An 18,961-nucleotide genomic window follows, 5' to 3' on the forward strand; every position below is an offset into this window, starting at 1 on the left:
GAAAAATAGCCCCCGGACATCGGCTTAGATTCGGCTGAAACGGAACCGGTTGTGTAGGTTGAAATTCGACGAGCGTCAGCTGGTGTAACAAACCTTTCTTTTGTTGAGGAGAGCCCCAAAAATTTCTTAAGAAATGAGGCTTTAATGATGAAAATTACTTCTCGATCAACGTTTAGTAAGACTCACTTTAATCACTCATAAACACTCAAAAGTGGTAATCTTGTACATTGAATTTCCATCAAGAGCTGATTTATTTGGATCGAAATGATATGGTTCATATACATAAGTTATGAATATTTAACTTAATTGGTGGGAGGAATATTTCTCCGACAGCTGTGGGAATTCAACTAGATTTTTCTAACAGTATAAAAAACGAATTGCTTTCATAGTGACAATCACAAATCCAATTAATTTTTTCAATGACCATTTTTCCTCTACAATCCGGTTCGAAGGACCAACATCGTTCGAATCTCTAAATACAGCTCCAATAACGAGCACAGAAGATTTTAGTCGCTTCGTCACTGTATGGAATCAACCACCACTTGTCTCTATGGATAGATAAGAACTCTTCGCTAGAAGTTTAAAATCAGCAGATGTCTACTTATTTCAAAATTTTCATGAAAATAGCAAAAAATGATGTTTTTTTTATTGTAAAGCCTTGAAGCCTTGAAGTGTTTAAATAACATTATACCAACTTTTATCGCACAAATTTTATCAAGGTTTCAATGAGAAACTGGATTTAGAAACAGTCGAACCTGGATAAGCGAAACACCACTATAAGTGGGAGAAAGCGTCAGGTCCCATGATTTTTATGACAATAAACAACCAACAATTCCACGACTAGAATCGTGAAAAATAACATCCCCGAACTGAAATGTTGGTATAAAATAACATTGTGGTACGAACGGAAACTGTAAAGTTGTCAAAATGAGATACCTTTAATTCTGGCCGAGCCGCCAAATGTATCCAAAGACACAAAAATAAAGTTGTTAAAAATCGCTGTGTAAAAAAGAAAAAATAACCATCGAAAGCATGAATCATGATAAATCTGGGCGCATTAAAACGGGTCTATCTCGGAGCTATGTGAACGAAATAAAAAAAAAATGTACTTAAAATGTAGGGTTTTTATAGCACTTTAAAGTAAAAAAATATTCCGATGTTGTTTGGATGAATTTTCGAACTTTTCGTCGAGTACCACTCATCATAGTTTGGACACCCTATTCGCTGACCTCAGCGGCCATTTTGTTCCGCAATCTTTTCATCTCTGTTGCATCCCGAGTCGTCCTACCATTCTTCTTCATCTTCTACTTGATAATTGCCCCAATTTTTTCGATAGGGCGGAATTGAGAGCAGTTGGGAGGGTTGGTGTCCCTTTCGACAAAATCCACCCGTTGGCCCGATACCACTGTAGTACCTCTTTGCTGTAGTGGCAGCTTGTCAAATCTAGCGAAAAATTTAACTGGTCCTTTGTGAGATCTAATGTACGAAAAAAAAGTTTTTCAGGCACTCCTCCTTGTACATTTCGGAGTCCATGGTCTTGTTTTTCACAAAAACCGGGTTTTTTCGTCCGCAGCTGCAAATACCTTGCCAGATTAAACACTTTCTTGCAAACTTATCGGCAAAAACGAATTTGAACTTGCTGGGGACATCACCCCGACCAGTGGCTTTATGAATTTTTGGCCAGGAAGCTGCCCAAAATCCATCTTTACGTACGTTTCGTATCGAAAATATTTTCCCTCCGGTACCAGTTCTAAACTCTAAGCGCGAACATTAAAAGTTCAAAACTTGTGATTCAGTAACATTTGTGCGTCGTTTTGATCAGTCTGGTCAATTTCCGGAAAAAGCCGTTCTCGACCATGATTTTCTATAGCTGATCGTGCCGTATGCGGCATTGAAGTCGATGAATAGATGGTGCGTAGAGAATTGGCAATCGCGGCATTTTTGGAGGATTTGCCGTAATGTGAAGATCTGGTCCGTCGTAGATCGTGCCTCCATGAAACCCCCCTAATGACTTCCCACGTATCAGTTTGCTTGTGGCGTTAGGCGGTGGAGTAGGATTTGGGACAACACTTTGAGGACAGTGATTGCTCGGTACTTCTCACAGTACAATTTTTCGCCCTTCTCGTAGATGGAGCCCCTCCTTCCACTCCTACAGTAGCTGTTCAGTGTCCCAGATCCGGACCATCAACCGGTGTAGGCAATCAGCCAACTTGTACGGGCCTATTCTGATCTGCGAAGCCATCCTCCCAAGCCGACTTGTTGCTATTCAGCTGGTGAATGAGTTCCTTAGCTTCACTCATTGCATGGTTGGGAGTGGCTCCTCAACGTCGTTGACAACGCCAGCGAGGTACCTTTCCCCACCGTCTTGATCTCCTGCATGTGCGCCGTTCAGGTGTTCATTGAAGTGCTGCTTCCATCGTTCGATCATCTCACGATTGTCCGTCAGGATGCCTCCTTCCTTATCTCGGCACATTTCAGCTTGCGACACGAAGCCTTTGCGGGATACAGCGTTGAACTACCGTGTTTCCTGGGAACGATGCAGCTGCTCCAGCTCCTCGAGCTCCTCCTGCTTTTTCTCCTGGACAATTCGGACTCGCTGCCTCTTCCGCTGTCGGTTATTTTCCACTTTTTGACGGGTGCTTCCTTGCACTACTACTGCCGGTTTTTTCACCCTCCGACACTCCTCGTCGAACCAGTCGTTCCGTCGTGTTCGTTCCACTTAGCCGATGACGTTCTCCGCAACGCTGTTGATGGCCATTCCAAAAATCCTCGAAAGGGGCTTCGTTCAGCTCGCCCTATACCGGTAGCGCTGCTTCGAGTGATTGCGCGTAATCTGCTGGGACCTCAGGTTTCGTATGTTGTTCATCACGGAGAGTTTCGGGCGCATCTTCACCATTACCAGATAGTGGTCTGACTCGATGTTGGCGCCTCGACATAAGCTGACGTCGAAGATGTCCGAGAAGTGCCGGCTGTCTATCAAAACGTGGTCGATCTGTGAATGCGTTTGGTACGGTGATCTCCAGGTGTACTCGTGTGGGAGGCGGTGCTGGAAAAAGGTACTACGTACGGCAATTCTTTTGGCAATTTATCTGAGGCTTTTTTGATGGTCAGTTGGTGTTGAACCTTCCAATTGTCGGTTTGAATTCTTCATCCTGGCCGACCTGAGCGTTATAATCCCCGACAACGATCATGATATCATGTTTTGGCAGCGGTCGTATTCACGTTGCAGCTGGGCGTAAAATTCTTCTTTGTTGTCACCGGTACTTCCGAGGTGAGGGCTGCACGTTGATGATGCTGATGTTGAATAACCGGCCCTTGATTCTCAACCGGCCCTTGATTCTCAACCGGCACATTCGTGAGCCGATCGGCCACCATCTGATCACGCCCTTCTGCACCTTCCCCATCACTATAAAAGCTGTTCCAAGATCGTGTACGTGCCGTAGCTCTGGTAGATGATAGGACCATCTCGGAGCGCACGTATCGTGGTGCTCTTCCAGCATACCTCCTGCAGCGCTACGATATCGAATTTGCGTCTCTTCAATTCGTTGGAGAGCACGTGGGTACTGAGTACCCATTAAATTTAGAAATCGGCAGTTCCATGCTCCAAGTTTCCAATCGTTGGTCCCTTTTCGTCCCTTTTCGTTTTCGTTGCTTGTGTTTTTTTTGTAGTCATGGGCTCGCAAGGCCCGCAGGACTGGTGATGCTGCTGTTTTGGGTCCCGAACACCACCAGGACGATGTTACACTCCGCACGCCGCCCCTGACATGGAGTACAGACGCGTACGGCCCCCTCTCTCAGTCTGCATGCGACCAAAGCATCCACTGGGATTGGGTACCCGATCTCCACTAAGGTTGCTCGAACTCCAGCTAGCACCACGGGGAGGTAGAGAATCGGAGTTGTAAGACAAGAGGTGATATGACCACTACCCGAAGGTTGGGTGTATGGGGTCTCGAGTTGTACATTGTCTACCGTTCGCCAGCCCCTTCTTGATGTAAATGTAAATAAAAGTGAGCCAAAAATGAAGTTCTTATACTTATTTGAGCATATCTATCATCTAGTCCAAGTTGTTCAAGTAGTCCGACTGATAGTGATAGTAACGCTCAAACTTCATTCTTGGCTCACTTTTATCGACATAAATGGTATAAATAAAGAAAACCACAATTGGCCACTTAAAATTGTATATTTTTTTAAAAGTGATGTCTTTCTGATTACGAACTCGGTAGATATAACCAGTTAAAGTGCCTACTTTTGTTAAGTATTTTCAAGATATATCGTTAAAACTTCAAAATTTGTATATATTGTTTTCAGCAAAAGTGTGCCACTTTGCTGTTACTAAAATTCTATAAGGGTATATACGGACGATAGTAATGGCGAAAAATTGGCCTCAGCCATAACCTCAAATTTTGATTTGCTGGCGCCTTCACCAGTGATGCTAGGTGCGTTACTAAAATCAACATTTGCTCGTGCGAAACTAATTAAAATATTTCTGAATTTATTAAAAATTTTAACTATCAACAAATAAACGTTTCAATTCATTGCGGGGCGTCCCTAAATGGATGAAGATGGATCATTTTTTGTTAATGAATTTTCAAAGTGAATTCAAAACATCTGAAATATATTTTCATGTACTGCTTGGTAGATTAAAAAAGAATTCAAAGAATCTAAATTCTAAACAAATGCAAAATCATTCACTGTTACAAACATGTAAATTAATCAATGCCCCGTCTATGTTGACTTTGAAAAAAATCACCTACATGCTCTGATTATTTTAAACATATCCACATAAATCGCTACATCGTTAAAGTGTACGATACAGTAAGTTGTCATTTCGTTCAGATAAATGATGCTTTTAATTTCACATTCGAATACAAATCTACGGGAAAGTTGCAAATTCTCAGTACTCATGAAAAGGTTTTTCAATAACAATGCAATTAAAAAATAATCATTTTCCAAATATAAATGCACTTGGCACCCCTGAACACCCAAAAAAAGCAAAACACGAACGCTTTTCCACAGGGCGAATTTGTCGATATTAGTACCGGAAAATCGCGTTTATCGTGCGCCCTTCTCAAAAATCGATTGTGTTCTCCCATGGTTTGAGGTTAGGGCTGAGGCCTCCTGCTATGGTGGTGTTCGTGTAGAACTGTCAATATATCCTTATAGAACATATTTCTAGCGTAACATTTCATAAGAGCGAAACTAGCAGTTAGGCTGAAACGAGAAAAACGTGTTTGAAATTTCGGAACATCTTATCAAATCCTATTGAAAAAATCAACCACTTTGAGTTCAACAAAATCAAAAAAACATGAGCATTATATTGGTTATCAAGAACTTTAACTCTTTTTTTTTTGCTAAATTTCAGATACTTTCTAGTTTTATTGTTTTCGATTCCAGTTACGCCCAAGGGGCTGAATGCGAAGAAAATCTCCGAACTGACGTTTTGGTACCAAAATGCCATTGAAATCAAAGGGAAACTGATTTTCTAGTTCCAAAAAGTCAGTACGGTCCGTTTGAAGTTTCGCCCTTTGGTCCTACACGAAAAAACTAATTAGGCCGTTTTGTCAAACACGGTCAACTCAGTTATTGGATCTACATAAATAGAAAAAATAACCCTATTTTGAATAGGCGTAGCCTCACGCTCCAACGAAAATCCATCAACAGCAAGTTTCGCCCAATTGAATTTTATCAATTTTTGGCAAGTTTTGAGTGATTTAAGGATGAAACCGCGTATATTAGGTAAAGTGCAACAGCGTACATCCAGAATGACCGTTAACTCGATTTGTTTACATTTGACAGTTTCGCCCTTTTGAAATGTTACTCTAGATTTCATATAAAAAATCACTCGTAAAAAAGTTATGGTTAAGAAACTGAAAATTGAAGATATTTTATTGTAAATCGTAATTGCTTTGAAACGTTTATTTAAACTATAAAAAAGGGTAAGCTTTGAAGAGCCCGTTTTATGCAATTACTTTCTCTATAAAGTAATGATGTTAATTGAATTTGTTCATTCAGTTTTTTTAATTATTGAAGTAGTACAGGTTAACGTGTATCGATATCATTCGAGACTGAGAAAAAACTGCTCTTCAGACCGGTTTGAGACTTTTAAAGCTGTTAATCGGGTGTTCATTTGCTCGGGTTCGGTGCAAGGTTGCCGAAATCGCAGAAAAATCTATAATTTCACAGAATTTTGAGCCAATATTCATCATAGAATCTGTGTCACAGAACATCGAATTTAAGAAATATTCACAGATTACACAGATTTTTAAAATTTTTGATGTTTTTTCCAAGATTCAGTTTTATACAGGGTGTTCAATAAGTTCGAATACACTTTTTAACCAAACAGTGTGGTAAAGTCGTAACATATATGTACCTACATCAGACTTTTTTTAGAGTAATTTTGTGCTATTATCAGACAAACTATTCCTGGTGTCGAAGAAATAATGTTCATTAAGTGTTCGTTTTTTATCAGCCTTTTCACACCACAAGTACTGGTACAAGCAAAACATCCAATTTATTGATCAAAATAAATAGTTTACAGGTCTCCTAATCTGCCTTCTTTGGTTAAATGCTCATGATCATAGATGATGTCGAGAATAACGAACTACAGAATTCCTAAACTTGTCTCATATAAAATCTTTTTTTTTCGTATTGTGTGTGAAATGTCGAAAAAGTAGCTACGTGCTAGCTGATTTTGATCAAAAAGCTTATCAACGTGATGGAGCATAGAATAATTGCATATCATTAGATGAAAATCATTAAATATGTGCTTGTGTAACTTTGTATTAAGTTTACATTGGTCATTAATGGATTATTTGGCTAATTTTGCATGAAGTGTTTATTTTTCTAGGTCGTTTTCACAGAACAATACAGGTTTTTGGAAATATAAGCTCAAAATGAAAAGTGCCTTACCGTTCAAATATAATTCTTTCGGATTGGTTAGTTTTATCATACATGTTGTCGAGAATAAACACATACAGGAAACCTATTTTATCTCTCTATAAAATTCGTCAGCATTCTTATGGGGAACGAAATTTCAACAATAGAGGAGCGTTCCGCGTACGGTGGACTCGAGAAACCGCTGAAGCTCATATAATTGGTTTAAGGTAAAAAAATTCCTAAGCAAAAGGTGTGATTGACCATTCTTGAATTACCTTTCCATTTGAGTAAAAACCGTTATTTTAATTTGTATTCGAACTTATTGAACACCCTGTATGTCAATATAAATTTTGTATAATTATCATTAAATTAGAAAAATTTAATAAAAATATGATACCATTGGTAATGGTAATGGATTTTTTAAGAAGGTGGTGCCAAGGCCGCCCTGCTCTAGTATTGGCATAGACTGTTATGTCACAATCACGAAAAATCGGTTCATTTACTATAAAACTTATTTTTTTCGTTGATAATTCGAAGAATCTGCTGGAAATATTCCACTCTAAAAACATTTTATTCAAGAAGGATTCTTGCTGTTCAAGATCTTTACAAAATGGAATTTCGAGTAAGTTTGGTAAAAAATAGACCATTGAAGCTAAAAAAAAATAGTGAATATTCCCTACTCAAATTTGCAAAACTTTAAATTTAGTTCAAAGTCTTCCATGAAAATGTTCAAGTCAGTGCAGTTTAAGCTCTTTATTACAATAAAGTAATCTAAACACAAATTTTTATACAAAACCACAATCATTTATTGGCATTTTGGTAAACCGAGTAAACAATCATTAATGGATGTTAATTGTTCCACATAATAATTGTACCTATATTATAAACCGGTTGGACAAAAATCATGACAATCAGTTGAACACTCAATAACTAACAGCTAGACCTTTTTAAAGCTGAATTTTTCTTCATTTTTGCACGTTTTTGCTTCAAGATCAATATAATTCATTAATAATTCATCAATAAAATAAGAAAAAAGAACATAATGCAGCCTTCAAAGCACCAAAAAACTTCATAATATAATGAAATAGAGACCTTAGGACACAATCAAAATGAAACTGGAATTTATTTTCGTTCTAAAACATGTTTTTTTTTTTTATTTTCGCCGTTCTCTTATCAATTTTCGATACAATCGTTATTGTGAGACGTCACAATAAAAATCCAATACGGCTCTCGGAACTACCTTATTTAAATATTCCTTGAATGGTTATTGATATTTCTTAAGAACAATGTAAAAAAGACGCAATTTGACATGACTTTTGAATGAAATTAGTGAAAAAAAAACATCATAGGAAACCGTCACAGAATTTTTAGGTAAAACACAGAATTTGTTTTCGTCAAAACACAGATTTTTTTCCGGCAACTTTGGTTCGGTCTTCCTGTAGTTCGTGCCGTGAGAACATGGCCGTGGTATCAACCACAGTTGTATCGGATAAGTTTTAAATTCCCTGTCTAACAAATGCCATGTTTATGAAAAGTTATTTATTAGGCCTACCTCATTTCTGAACTGATCCACCCTGTAAAAACATAAGTAAATTTTCTATTTTTCCATTTAAAAATACTCCACTTTACCGAAATGCGCGTCCAAATTGCACAACAATCAATTGTGGGTCACCCTTACGATGATGATCACCAAACATCAGCCAGCTTTCGGGTGGCGGTAGGTAATTGGTAAACATTACCGAGACAGACAGAAATGAAATGAAAATCAAAAGGGGCAGCGCGATAATTGCTGCCACTCACGAGTTGATGCGCTAAAGATTAGCCGCAACTTATCAGAGGATCGCGGCACGGTCGATCATCGCGCAGCGTAACGGCTTGAGGGAGCGGAAATAGTAGTTTAAATTTCGTAATACTGCCACAGTCAAGTAGCGCGCTACCTCACCGTGAGAACTGTGTCAATTTCTTTGACCTTCGTCAGTTTTATTTCCGTGAGGAAAGATTAACTGATGACATCACTGAATGTTTTTAGCTTTGACTTCAGCTTTTCAATTAAAATTTTTGTCTCTTTTTATTTTTCCAGATTGAACACGATCATGCCAAATCCGAAACCGGACGTCCCTACCGAAGCCGTCATGTGGCATCTCGTGAAATTGTTCAGCAATCCTCACGAGTCCGGACTGCGGCAAAGGTGCACCAAACTGGCCCAGGCCATCGGAACCTGGCAGCCATCGCTCCGGGAGGCTCTGATTGCCCGCCGGAAGCAGCTGGATCAAGCAATCGAAGGACTCGGGGTGCATGGCCTTACAGCAGACCATTCGGGTTCGCTCATATCGCTACATGTGGCGCTCAAGAACGAACTGCAACGGCACATTGACGTCTACAAGGCTGCCATCCACAAGCTGGAAGAGCTTAGCCCGGTAACGGTGAATCACGACCCGGCCCAATCTTCGCACCAGCGGCTACTGGCCATCAGCCATGGGGACATCCAACAGCGGGTTATCGACAACAAGACGCTTCTTACCATGCTGGATAAACCCACCCTGAAGCAGCTGGCCCAGCTGCTGGACAATCTGACCCAGAGGGTTCAGAACGATAAGGAGGTGCTATTTTGCGTTGGCCAGATACGAAGGATCGACACTGCGGCAAACACGGAGGAAAGGTATGCACGATGCTAATACACCTTCTAAAACTATTCAAATTTCTCCAAACTTTCTTCTTTATTAAATTCATTTCGAAGCAACGTTTTTAAATGGTTGCTACAATTCCAATAAATGAAACAGAATCTTTTTGTAAATTATTATCTCTGTTCTTTGTATACTTAGTTCGCATTCAGAAACTAAAATGCGATATTTTACGAATTTCCATTGAAATAGCGACATGCTTTCGTTTTCACCAGTATTTATCAACAAGTTGCAATAAGAAGAATTTTTTCAGCACGAGTCGTACATTTATTAAGTTGCATACACAATTTTCTACCATACCTACTGCAAATACTCTCCAGAATCAGGTTTTTCAACCTGAAGAAACAGATTCTTATTTTTCCTTCCAAATCAAAACAGTGTCGAAAAGGAGCACTTGGTGACACCTTTTTGTAAATTGTATCGAAAAGAACTACTTTAAGGTTTTGTTTTTTTTTCGGTAGGAAAAGCTGGCCTTTTTAAAACAAAACTTTGCAACGAAAAAGAAACATTTTAATGCGGAGTTTCAGAAAAAAAAAACATTTTTGCTAAAAAATCACCTTTTTCGCTTCAGTACAACGGCGCGTTAGCCAACTACACCACGGTAAACATGACGAAATGGGCTCCAACATGCGTACATGTCGAGCTCCATTGATCGACTGCTGGATCTTCTAGCGATACCCTCCATAGCAGGGTTGCCAACATTTTTTTTTTTTCAAAAATCAGGGAACTGTTGAAATAAAAATCAGATAAAATCAGGCTACGCGAAAGAAACGGAAATTTTGCTCAAAGTGATGACCTTTTTTTGATCATCGCTCACCATTTTAACTCTAATATGTGTGGTGAGCCTTAATACTTGGTCGAATAACTCTACTGAATCGAAGCAATCGAAAGATTCCCTTTAATTCCCTTTTTTAAATATCGATTGCTTTGATTCTGCCACATTTTCACTTTTTAACCTCAGCAATGGTACCTAATCCAGATCCTTACTACCCATTTTCCATCACATTCGTGAAAATCAGGCAAAATCAGGAATATTTTCAAAAATCAGGCAAAATCAATGGCTTATTAGGTTGTCAGGCTGAGCCTCGGAAAATCCTGAAAAATCTGGCACATTGGTATCTCTAGTCACAACATAATTTTTTACCGAAATTTAAGTGGAAATTTCATTCAGTGGATGAAATTTTATTAGCGTAAAATTAATTTGATTTTTTTTTTCTATTTTTAAAGAGTTTTCTCATAATTGACACCTGACAGGTCTCTACAGTTCTTCAACGTCACCAGGCCATGGTAGATCATTCGCATTGAAATTGTGCCGCGATAAGACGGCCCAGTTTGGGTTTCCGCGACTGATGTCTGTGTAGCCCATAATTACGAGCGTGACACTCTCTCGATGGATAGGCCTTTTCTAGTCGACAATATCCCACCATCTCACCTACTACACCCTTCCATCCGCTATTTCGAAGCTGCGCTGCTGCCATCTGGGGTAGTACGATGAAGCGTGAGCAACATTCTGGGTGAACGATAAATTATAGACGACTTTACATTGCTTCGAGTTAAGTTTTCATAAATCTAAATGATTATGAAAAAAAACACTCCTTTGAAAAGTTTAAGTTTGTTTTCAATTAAATTAGAATAAATTAGCCTGGTAGAAGAGTCAATTCTATCTGATAGCTCCATTTTAAAATAGTCAGTTGGTCAGAAAAAACTAACATGTAAATCAATCTTTTCGTTCATTTTCTAAACTTTTAATTTTTTCCAATTATCTATATTGGTGTATCATATATCTTTATATTAAACTTTATGCGCTTCTCGTCGGTCTGTATGCATGAACAATTTGTTACTTTAAACTATTGGATTTGGTTTAGTTGTAACATTTCATGAATACGTTATATAAAAATTTAAATAGCTTCAGCCTAAGACAGTATGAAGTGTTAAATTTTAATTTTTTTACGACTAGTGGTTGTATAAATTTAATTTTTAATAAAATTTCTCCAAAAAAATCATATAAGGTCCGATAAAGTACAAAACATGATATAACCATTGAACGATGTCAATTGCATACCGTCAAAGTAAACTTAAATTGTGTATTTATTCAAGGATATATTTTTTCCTTGGCATTTTTACCACCATCAAATATCCAAATCCGCCTTACAGCTTTAAAATTATTACGCCTGATAGTATGCAGCTGCAGAAGGAAACCTAATAGAAAATATCAAAAATTTATGTTTTTTCGAATAAAAAAATTCTAGCTTACCAATTGTTGGTTCTTCCCCAAATTTTGAAGGAATGTTAATTGATTTCTTCTTTAACAAACTGCAATTGAAAATGTGCATTTGGCTTGAGTTTTCATTCAGAAATATGTGAAATACTCTGAAGAGTTTTTGGCGTAGTAAAAAATTGACCTTTTTTGTTGTCCATTTGCGATGCTTCACGGAACATATACATTTTTTCCTGTAGCTCAAAATAATCTCTGAATCTTCTACTTTAAATTTGTATCCATCATTTTCTGAAAAACCCTAACCAAATCAGAGAAAATAATGATTTATTACTAGCTAGTTTTTCCCCCTGTTTGTTTACATTTTTTGCACGCACACGATCTGTCAAAAATTAGCTTCGAAATCGCGAATAGGCAGTGAGCGCACTCGTGAAACACGAGTCGTGATCCCGGTATACAATTTCTCATGTGTTACACAGAGAGGGCTGATTTCACTCCAATTAGCTATCATTCTTATGAAAATCTGTGCACCCAAAATAATTTTCACTTAAAAAATAAGTGACATCTGTAGTGAATTCTCGCCATACGTAATTTCATTTGAATTTTAAGTGATGGGTCAAGTGAATTCACTTAAGTGACCGGTCAAGTGAATTAAACTAGGAAATTCGAGTGAAATTTATCTGAGTTTCTAAGTAAGTTTCTAGTTAATTATCTCACGCGTTTTTTAAATAAAAAAAATAACATTTATAGAACACCACTTCGATTTCAAATACTTACATTACGCTTTCACCATAAATTTATTGATTGGAAAATTCCATCGTAATCCCAAGGCAGATCGAATTCTGTGGATGGTGCGACTTCTAAATCTTCCCTGCTCACATCACGTTTAACACAAACTACAGCCAAAATCGCCTAGTAAAGAATTGGGAAAATCCAAATCCAGCATAAGCTTTAAACGCTGCTCTTTAAAATTTACCATTTTGAACTCTGGAAATAAACACAACCGACCCGACATTCGCTTGGAATTCAAGTGATGGGGAAGTGAATATTTTTTCTCACTTCAAATTCAAGTGACGACTGAAGTGAATGTGGATAAATTCACTTGAAATTTAAGTGACTGCCAAGTGAAATGTATATGTCGCACTTGAATGGAAGGAAATCACTGGATCCTTGTTTTTAAGTGAAAAATCATGTGTATTTTAAGAGTGGATTTGGGTTCAGTGTGTAAGAGTAAAGAGAAAGTTTTTCTCTTTTTAGCAGTCCCTCTCGCATGCAGCGTTGCCAGACCTACGGATTTCTCCGTTTGCAATCTGGCAACGCTGCTCGCATGTGTTTTTTCCGCTATAGTCCTATTTTCCACTGGTAGTGTTCGTGATATTATGCTGGTTGTTTCACCAACACTTCTCAATTTTGGGACAATTAATCTCAAAAAACGACCATGTGTGTCGACCAGCTGCGCGTTTTTTGTACCGAAAGTTTTTTAGGTTAATTGTCCCGTCTCATCTGTACACGCTCAGCAAGTGTGCGTGAGAAATGTCAAAAACAACTCTATTGATCGCTTCTCTATCCACCACCCATTTCAACAGAGCACCCCTTTCATTAGAGCTCCCTGTGCAAGTGGTCTGATCGGAACCTTGAACAGGACCGATTGCTTCTTCATATAATCGTCAGAAATGCCAACTGTTTTTCAGAAAGATCTAGAGGATTTTGAAAAAAAATGCTTTAATAACTTGAAAGCATCAAAAGGCAGTCAAAGTACACTATAAAAAATTGAAAATTCTAACTTTTTTTATTTCAATAGATAGAGCTTTACTTTATGCTACAAAGTTGTAGAATACGTGAGAATATGAAACTTTGTTGAATACAGTAGTTTCTCGATTTTATCTCTATTCGCTTTTATCACTACTCGTCAAATTCACGCTCGATTTTATCACGGTTGTTGTTTCGATTTTATCACGCTTTTTTTAAACATTTTAAATCATTCAAAAATCCTCCAACGCCATTCACAACATGCAAAAATCGTTTATATATAGTATATTGATAATAAATAAGCATCCAATAAAGTGAAATCATTATTTAAATCATGATTGGATTGTTGATTCTATTTCCAGATAAGGCTATTTAGTGTCTCAAATCATCATTCGAAACTGAAAACCGTGTGTATCAATTGAGACGTATATTTTGACGTATCATTCTATACTCCGCGTGTTGATATTGTTCATATTGTGTCTTTTGTTGTTTATGGTTGACTGGTAGACGAACGGACAAATAGATAAAGCAACAAAAATGTACTTTGAGCAGTTTCTAAATGATATGATGCATCCAAAACATGCGTTCTGTGTCGTTAAGAGAATTTTTCGAAGAGTTTTGCACAGTTCATACAATGAAGATGTTAAGTCTAATTGTCTATGACATCACTATTATCGAAAGTGATCATTGCTAAACGTATTAAGTTTGTTCGTCGACTACTGCCTGGGAGCATTAAAATATTATGTTTGTTGTGTTGTAAGATTTTGAAAAATGGTTCGTAAAAAGCGTGTTTCATTAACATCATCAAACAAAAGCTCAGATTGCCCGAAATTTAGGAGTGCACAGTACAACTGTTTCTAAAATAATGAATCTTTTTAAAAGATCATTTGATAAAAGCTGTGTCGTGGAGATCTTCCAAAGGAAGAAAAACTTTAAAATACGTTTCATCTGGTATTTTTGATCTACAAATAATATTCAAGTTTTTTTGTTTTAAATTTAGTATTATCTTTCAGGCAAGCACGAAAAAATGAAAATGGCTTTATTTTTGTGGTTTTTGAAACAACGAGAGCAAAATAACAGAGTTTCGACAGGAATGCTCAAATTTCAAGCTAAGAAATTTGCAATTCATTTCAACGTCTTCGGCGATACATGGTGCTTCAAATTTAAAGTAAGGTTTGGAATTCGAAAGCTTAAAATTTGCGAAGAAAAGCTTTCAGCAGACATTGGTGCAATGGAAGGCTTTAAAGAATGTTTTTTCTCCAAATTAAGGGACAATGAGCTAAATGTTCACCAAATTTTTAACTGCGACGAATCTGGTCTGTTTTTCAAGATGCTGCTTAGGGATACTTTGGTGCATTCAGGTGAGCTTAATTTTCAATAATTGAAGTGCTTATCAATTATGCTTTAATCTAGGTGAACAACATGCTGCTGGAGGTAAAGTTTTGAAAGATAGAATAACTTTTATGCCATGTGCGAATATCTCAGGCACTAACAAACTACCTCTGATGATTGTGGGAAAATCAAACAAACCACGATGTTTAAATAATGTGCAACTACCTTCAATTCATTATCGCGTAGGGCCTGGATGAATCGTTCATTATTCAGCGAATGGTTTTACGATTGCTTCATTCCTGAAGTTAGACAATTTTCATTAAAAATGGGATTAGCTCCAAAGTCTTTGCTGTTAATGGACAATTGTTGTGCACATCATTGCCGCGATAAATTAACGTTAGACGATGGATTGATAGAGGCTATTTTCCTTACCCCAACGTTACGTCTATCGCCCAGCCAATGGACCAAGGTGTTATACAAAATATAAAATTTTTATACAGACGGAAGTTGGAAATGTATATCCTGAATACGGGTTAATAAACTTGTCACATTTTAAACGTTTTCATATTAAAACTCTGCATGTTTCCTCAATTTAGATATTGGTGCCGATCTGAAGAAAATAAACCTGATGTTATTTTTTGGTTGTTGGAATCATGGGAAGCTGTTGGTGAAAAATGTCTCCAGGGATCTTGAAACAAGATAGGTGTTATTCAAGAGGAAAATTTCATGGATGAAGACGAAGTTCCTCAATCGAGATGGCTTGGTGTATACGATAGAGACTCACCAGATGTTTAAGAAGATTTTGAAGAAGAAAGACTATGCAACAAACGATTATATGATAGCGAAATCGTTAGAATGATATTGTCTGGGAATGAACATGAGGAGTGTGACGAAAACGACGAATCAGAAGATCCTAATGATGCGTGATGATGCGGCTTGCGTTGAATCACCAATTGAAATCGAAGATACTGAAACTAACGACTGTTCAATCTCCCACACACAAGCAATAGGTCAATTAAACCCTTCAATGGGCTGAACAGCATCAAATCGATATTGCATATGTATTGGCTTTACGAAAAATTCGTAAAATTGCTATGAAAAAAAATATTTTGAAATAAATTTGATTTTCTTGGAAACTATGGATTGAAACTATTGATATAGAAAGCATACCCATAACTTAAGATTTTTTAATAAACCATTTTCAACAATAAATTTGAATTGGAGCGCCGATGTGGTCTAGTGGATAGGCTGGCGCGAGTCTGGTGTTGATATGCCAGGCGTACTGGGTTCGATTCCCGGTATCGGCAAGAAAAACTTTTGGGTTCGAATCCCATAAGTGGCCGACAGGTAAGACGTGTTTCCTGATATTATTGACTATATAATAAGAATGTTCTATCAGTTGCAAGCTGGCCAGGTATATACACGGATGCCGGAATACCTGTAAGTAAACTAGCTCACCTGATTGACTCGTTCTCCCAAAATAAACCTACATCAACACAATACATTCACTCCATAACAGTTCATACGAAGCCATGTGGTCCGGGTATGGTGGCGCGCTGCATTGAAGATTTGTCGAACTTAATAATCTAAAGCAGCGGTCGGGCTACCGGGGTAAATTACCCCAAATGGGGTAAAAGTGAAATTCTTGGGGGTAACAGTGAATATTTTGTGAGTGAAAAGTGTATATTTTCATTTTGCAATTTGTTGGTGCATGAGATGAAGATGCTGAAAAAATTTCGATTTCGTGTTTTTGCTCTTCGTTATGGGGTAATATCAACTTAAATAAAAATGTTTTGGGGTAATGATTCAAAAAAATCCCCGACCCCTGATCTAAAGAATGCATGTGAGCACATACTTAGGCAGAAACTGCGGTGAATCCGTGCACACATGGTGGATAACCAACATACAACATACAACATACATTTTCAACAATAAATTTGAATTTTTTTTTACAGTTTCGTCAAATTCACGGTTTCGCCAAGTTCACATTAAAAAATTTTTTCAGCGTGATAAAATCGAGAAACTACTGTACATTAAAACTCTATCTCTTTTTAGAGCAGAGTTATAAAGGTTTTATTTTGAAAGTTATTTAAAAGTTAGTTTTTTAAACTTAACTATAGGTGACTATAATTAGATGAGGATTTTCATGAATAAAATGTTCTGAACATTTTTTGGGGCGTTCAAATCACACGTTTTGCACAAAATTTCAATATTCTACGACGTTTCCTAGCCAAATTATGGCAAATTTAAGTTTTATTTTTAGTTAACTTCACGAGCGTTTATTGCAAAAACGTGCAAGTGAATTTTTAAAACTAATGATCCACATTAAAGCTTAAACTAGGTGCAACAACTTGGTGTTGTTGTTATTTGTCTCCACGCGCTTATATTTGAACACAACAAGCATTTATTTGATGTGTTGATTTTTCTATAGTGGACTTTGACTAACTTTTGATACTTTCAAGTTATGAAGCATGTTTGAAGAAGCAAATGTTCTGAAGACACTTAAGAGATAAGATAAGACAGAGGTGCTACGAAAAAAGTTCCACTTTTAGCCCTTTTGGACCACAGTGCAACGCCCAATTGGTGTAGTTTTCGTCGTTTTAGTATGAAATGAAATTTATGTATGTATATTGTCTCCACTTTTGTGGTAAATTGCTGTTCTTTCAACTTTGTAATTCTAATTTGATTTATTTAGAGAGGATTTTAACAGTAGCTGTAGCTTTCAACTGTCATACGATCATTCTATAACGTAAATATATGGAACGTTTATGAAAACAGCATAAGAATTTAGCTACAAAAATGTTTGCTGAATAAATTGTGTACATTTAAGAATTTTTGTCATACTTTCTCAACCCCGCCCAACCAATCCAGAATGGTCGTAGCTATTTGACTTGTCAATATTTTTTTTAAGCATAGAACGGAAACTGGCGGGATCGTATGAAATTTTTGTAATGTTTCCCGAGATATCAGTAATTTTTTTTTCTGAACTACCGGTAATTGTACCCCGAAAATTCGGTAATGAGTGCCTGTGAGAGTACGAAACTAAACTTTTTTTGGCTCATCGAACGGCAAAATGGGTAGTTTTTCAGACGGAACTAATGCCTACAATCATTTTCTCAACCTGATGCCCTACCCTTCCCGTTGTATTTGTAATGTTACTCTGCGTTTACTTTTTTCCGTTTTTTTTTTCTTTCGTTTTCATTTCCTTTCCATTCTGGGGACCCGAATTTGTGCAAACTGGCCCCAACAACAGACCGGCAGCTGGCTTACTGATGAACTACTCCCGAGGCTGCGAGGCGGTGCTGAACCTGATGGGCCCGGTACTTCTCACAGCCCCGGCCAGTCCCACGGCCAGCAACGGATGTGGCAGCGGCAGCGATGGATACCATTCCGACTCCGATTCCGATGAGACTAAGTATTGTTTTGTTTAACCCACTCTGTTTTGAGTCTCCGACACGCTCAAGCGTCGGCTTTTGATTCCAAGCGTCTTAGCTTCCGCTTGCGCCTATTCCCCTTTCTACTTAATTAATCATTGATCGAAAACTCGGAAATCTAACCAATTCCCAAAGATAGTTCGCTAATCGAGTGTCGCGAATTTTTTTTTCTATCTTTTTTTTTATTTCGTTTACTGATTTCCCCCCTCAACGATCGATCAACACACGCATCACGGAATCATACATACGCTTCTGGTTGGCTACGGTTGTTTCCGGTTTGCCATACGCCTGGACCTGACCCAGTTCCGAGCTGGTCAAACAGTACAGCCTGACGTACAGCAAAAACCGCATCGACACGCTGGATTCCCTCAACAGTTTACCGCAGCTCAAGCACGCCCACCAACTGAAGGCCAAAATTCTGTTCTCGATAATCGTGGTAAGTAGACCGTCTTTCCTCTTGAAGGAAGCACAGATGACATTTTTTCCAAAGGTAAGACTAACAGCAGTTATGTTGAATAAATTCAAAATTTGAATTTTCAGAGTCAATGCACACGATATTTTTGTTTCCGAATACGAAATTTCATTCCTCATTCAATATTTTTTAATTAAATTGTGAATATAGGCTCCTCATTTCAGAGATCAGATTTTAGATTTAGATTTCATATCCAGATTTC

General features: G+C 37.6%; 1 protein-coding gene across 1 annotated transcript in view; it reads left to right on the plus strand.

Annotated features, from left to right (window-relative positions):
* The window catches only part of LOC129745527 (uncharacterized), a 111,499-nt gene that overhangs the window by 77,045 nt on the left and 15,493 nt on the right, over positions 1 to 18,961 (plus strand). Inside the window, exons 3-5 of the mRNA XM_055738679.1 lie at positions 8,957 to 9,535; positions 18,107 to 18,268; positions 18,591 to 18,723. Of these exons, the coding sequence (XP_055594654.1) occupies positions 8,957 to 9,535; positions 18,107 to 18,268; positions 18,591 to 18,723 (874 nt within the window). The remainder of the gene's footprint in view (positions 1 to 8,956; positions 9,536 to 18,106; positions 18,269 to 18,590; positions 18,724 to 18,961) is intronic.

Source organism: Uranotaenia lowii, chromosome 1 (genome assembly GCF_029784155.1).
Source record: "Uranotaenia lowii strain MFRU-FL chromosome 1, ASM2978415v1, whole genome shotgun sequence".
Taxonomy (NCBI): Eukaryota; Metazoa; Arthropoda; class Insecta; order Diptera; family Culicidae; genus Uranotaenia; species Uranotaenia lowii.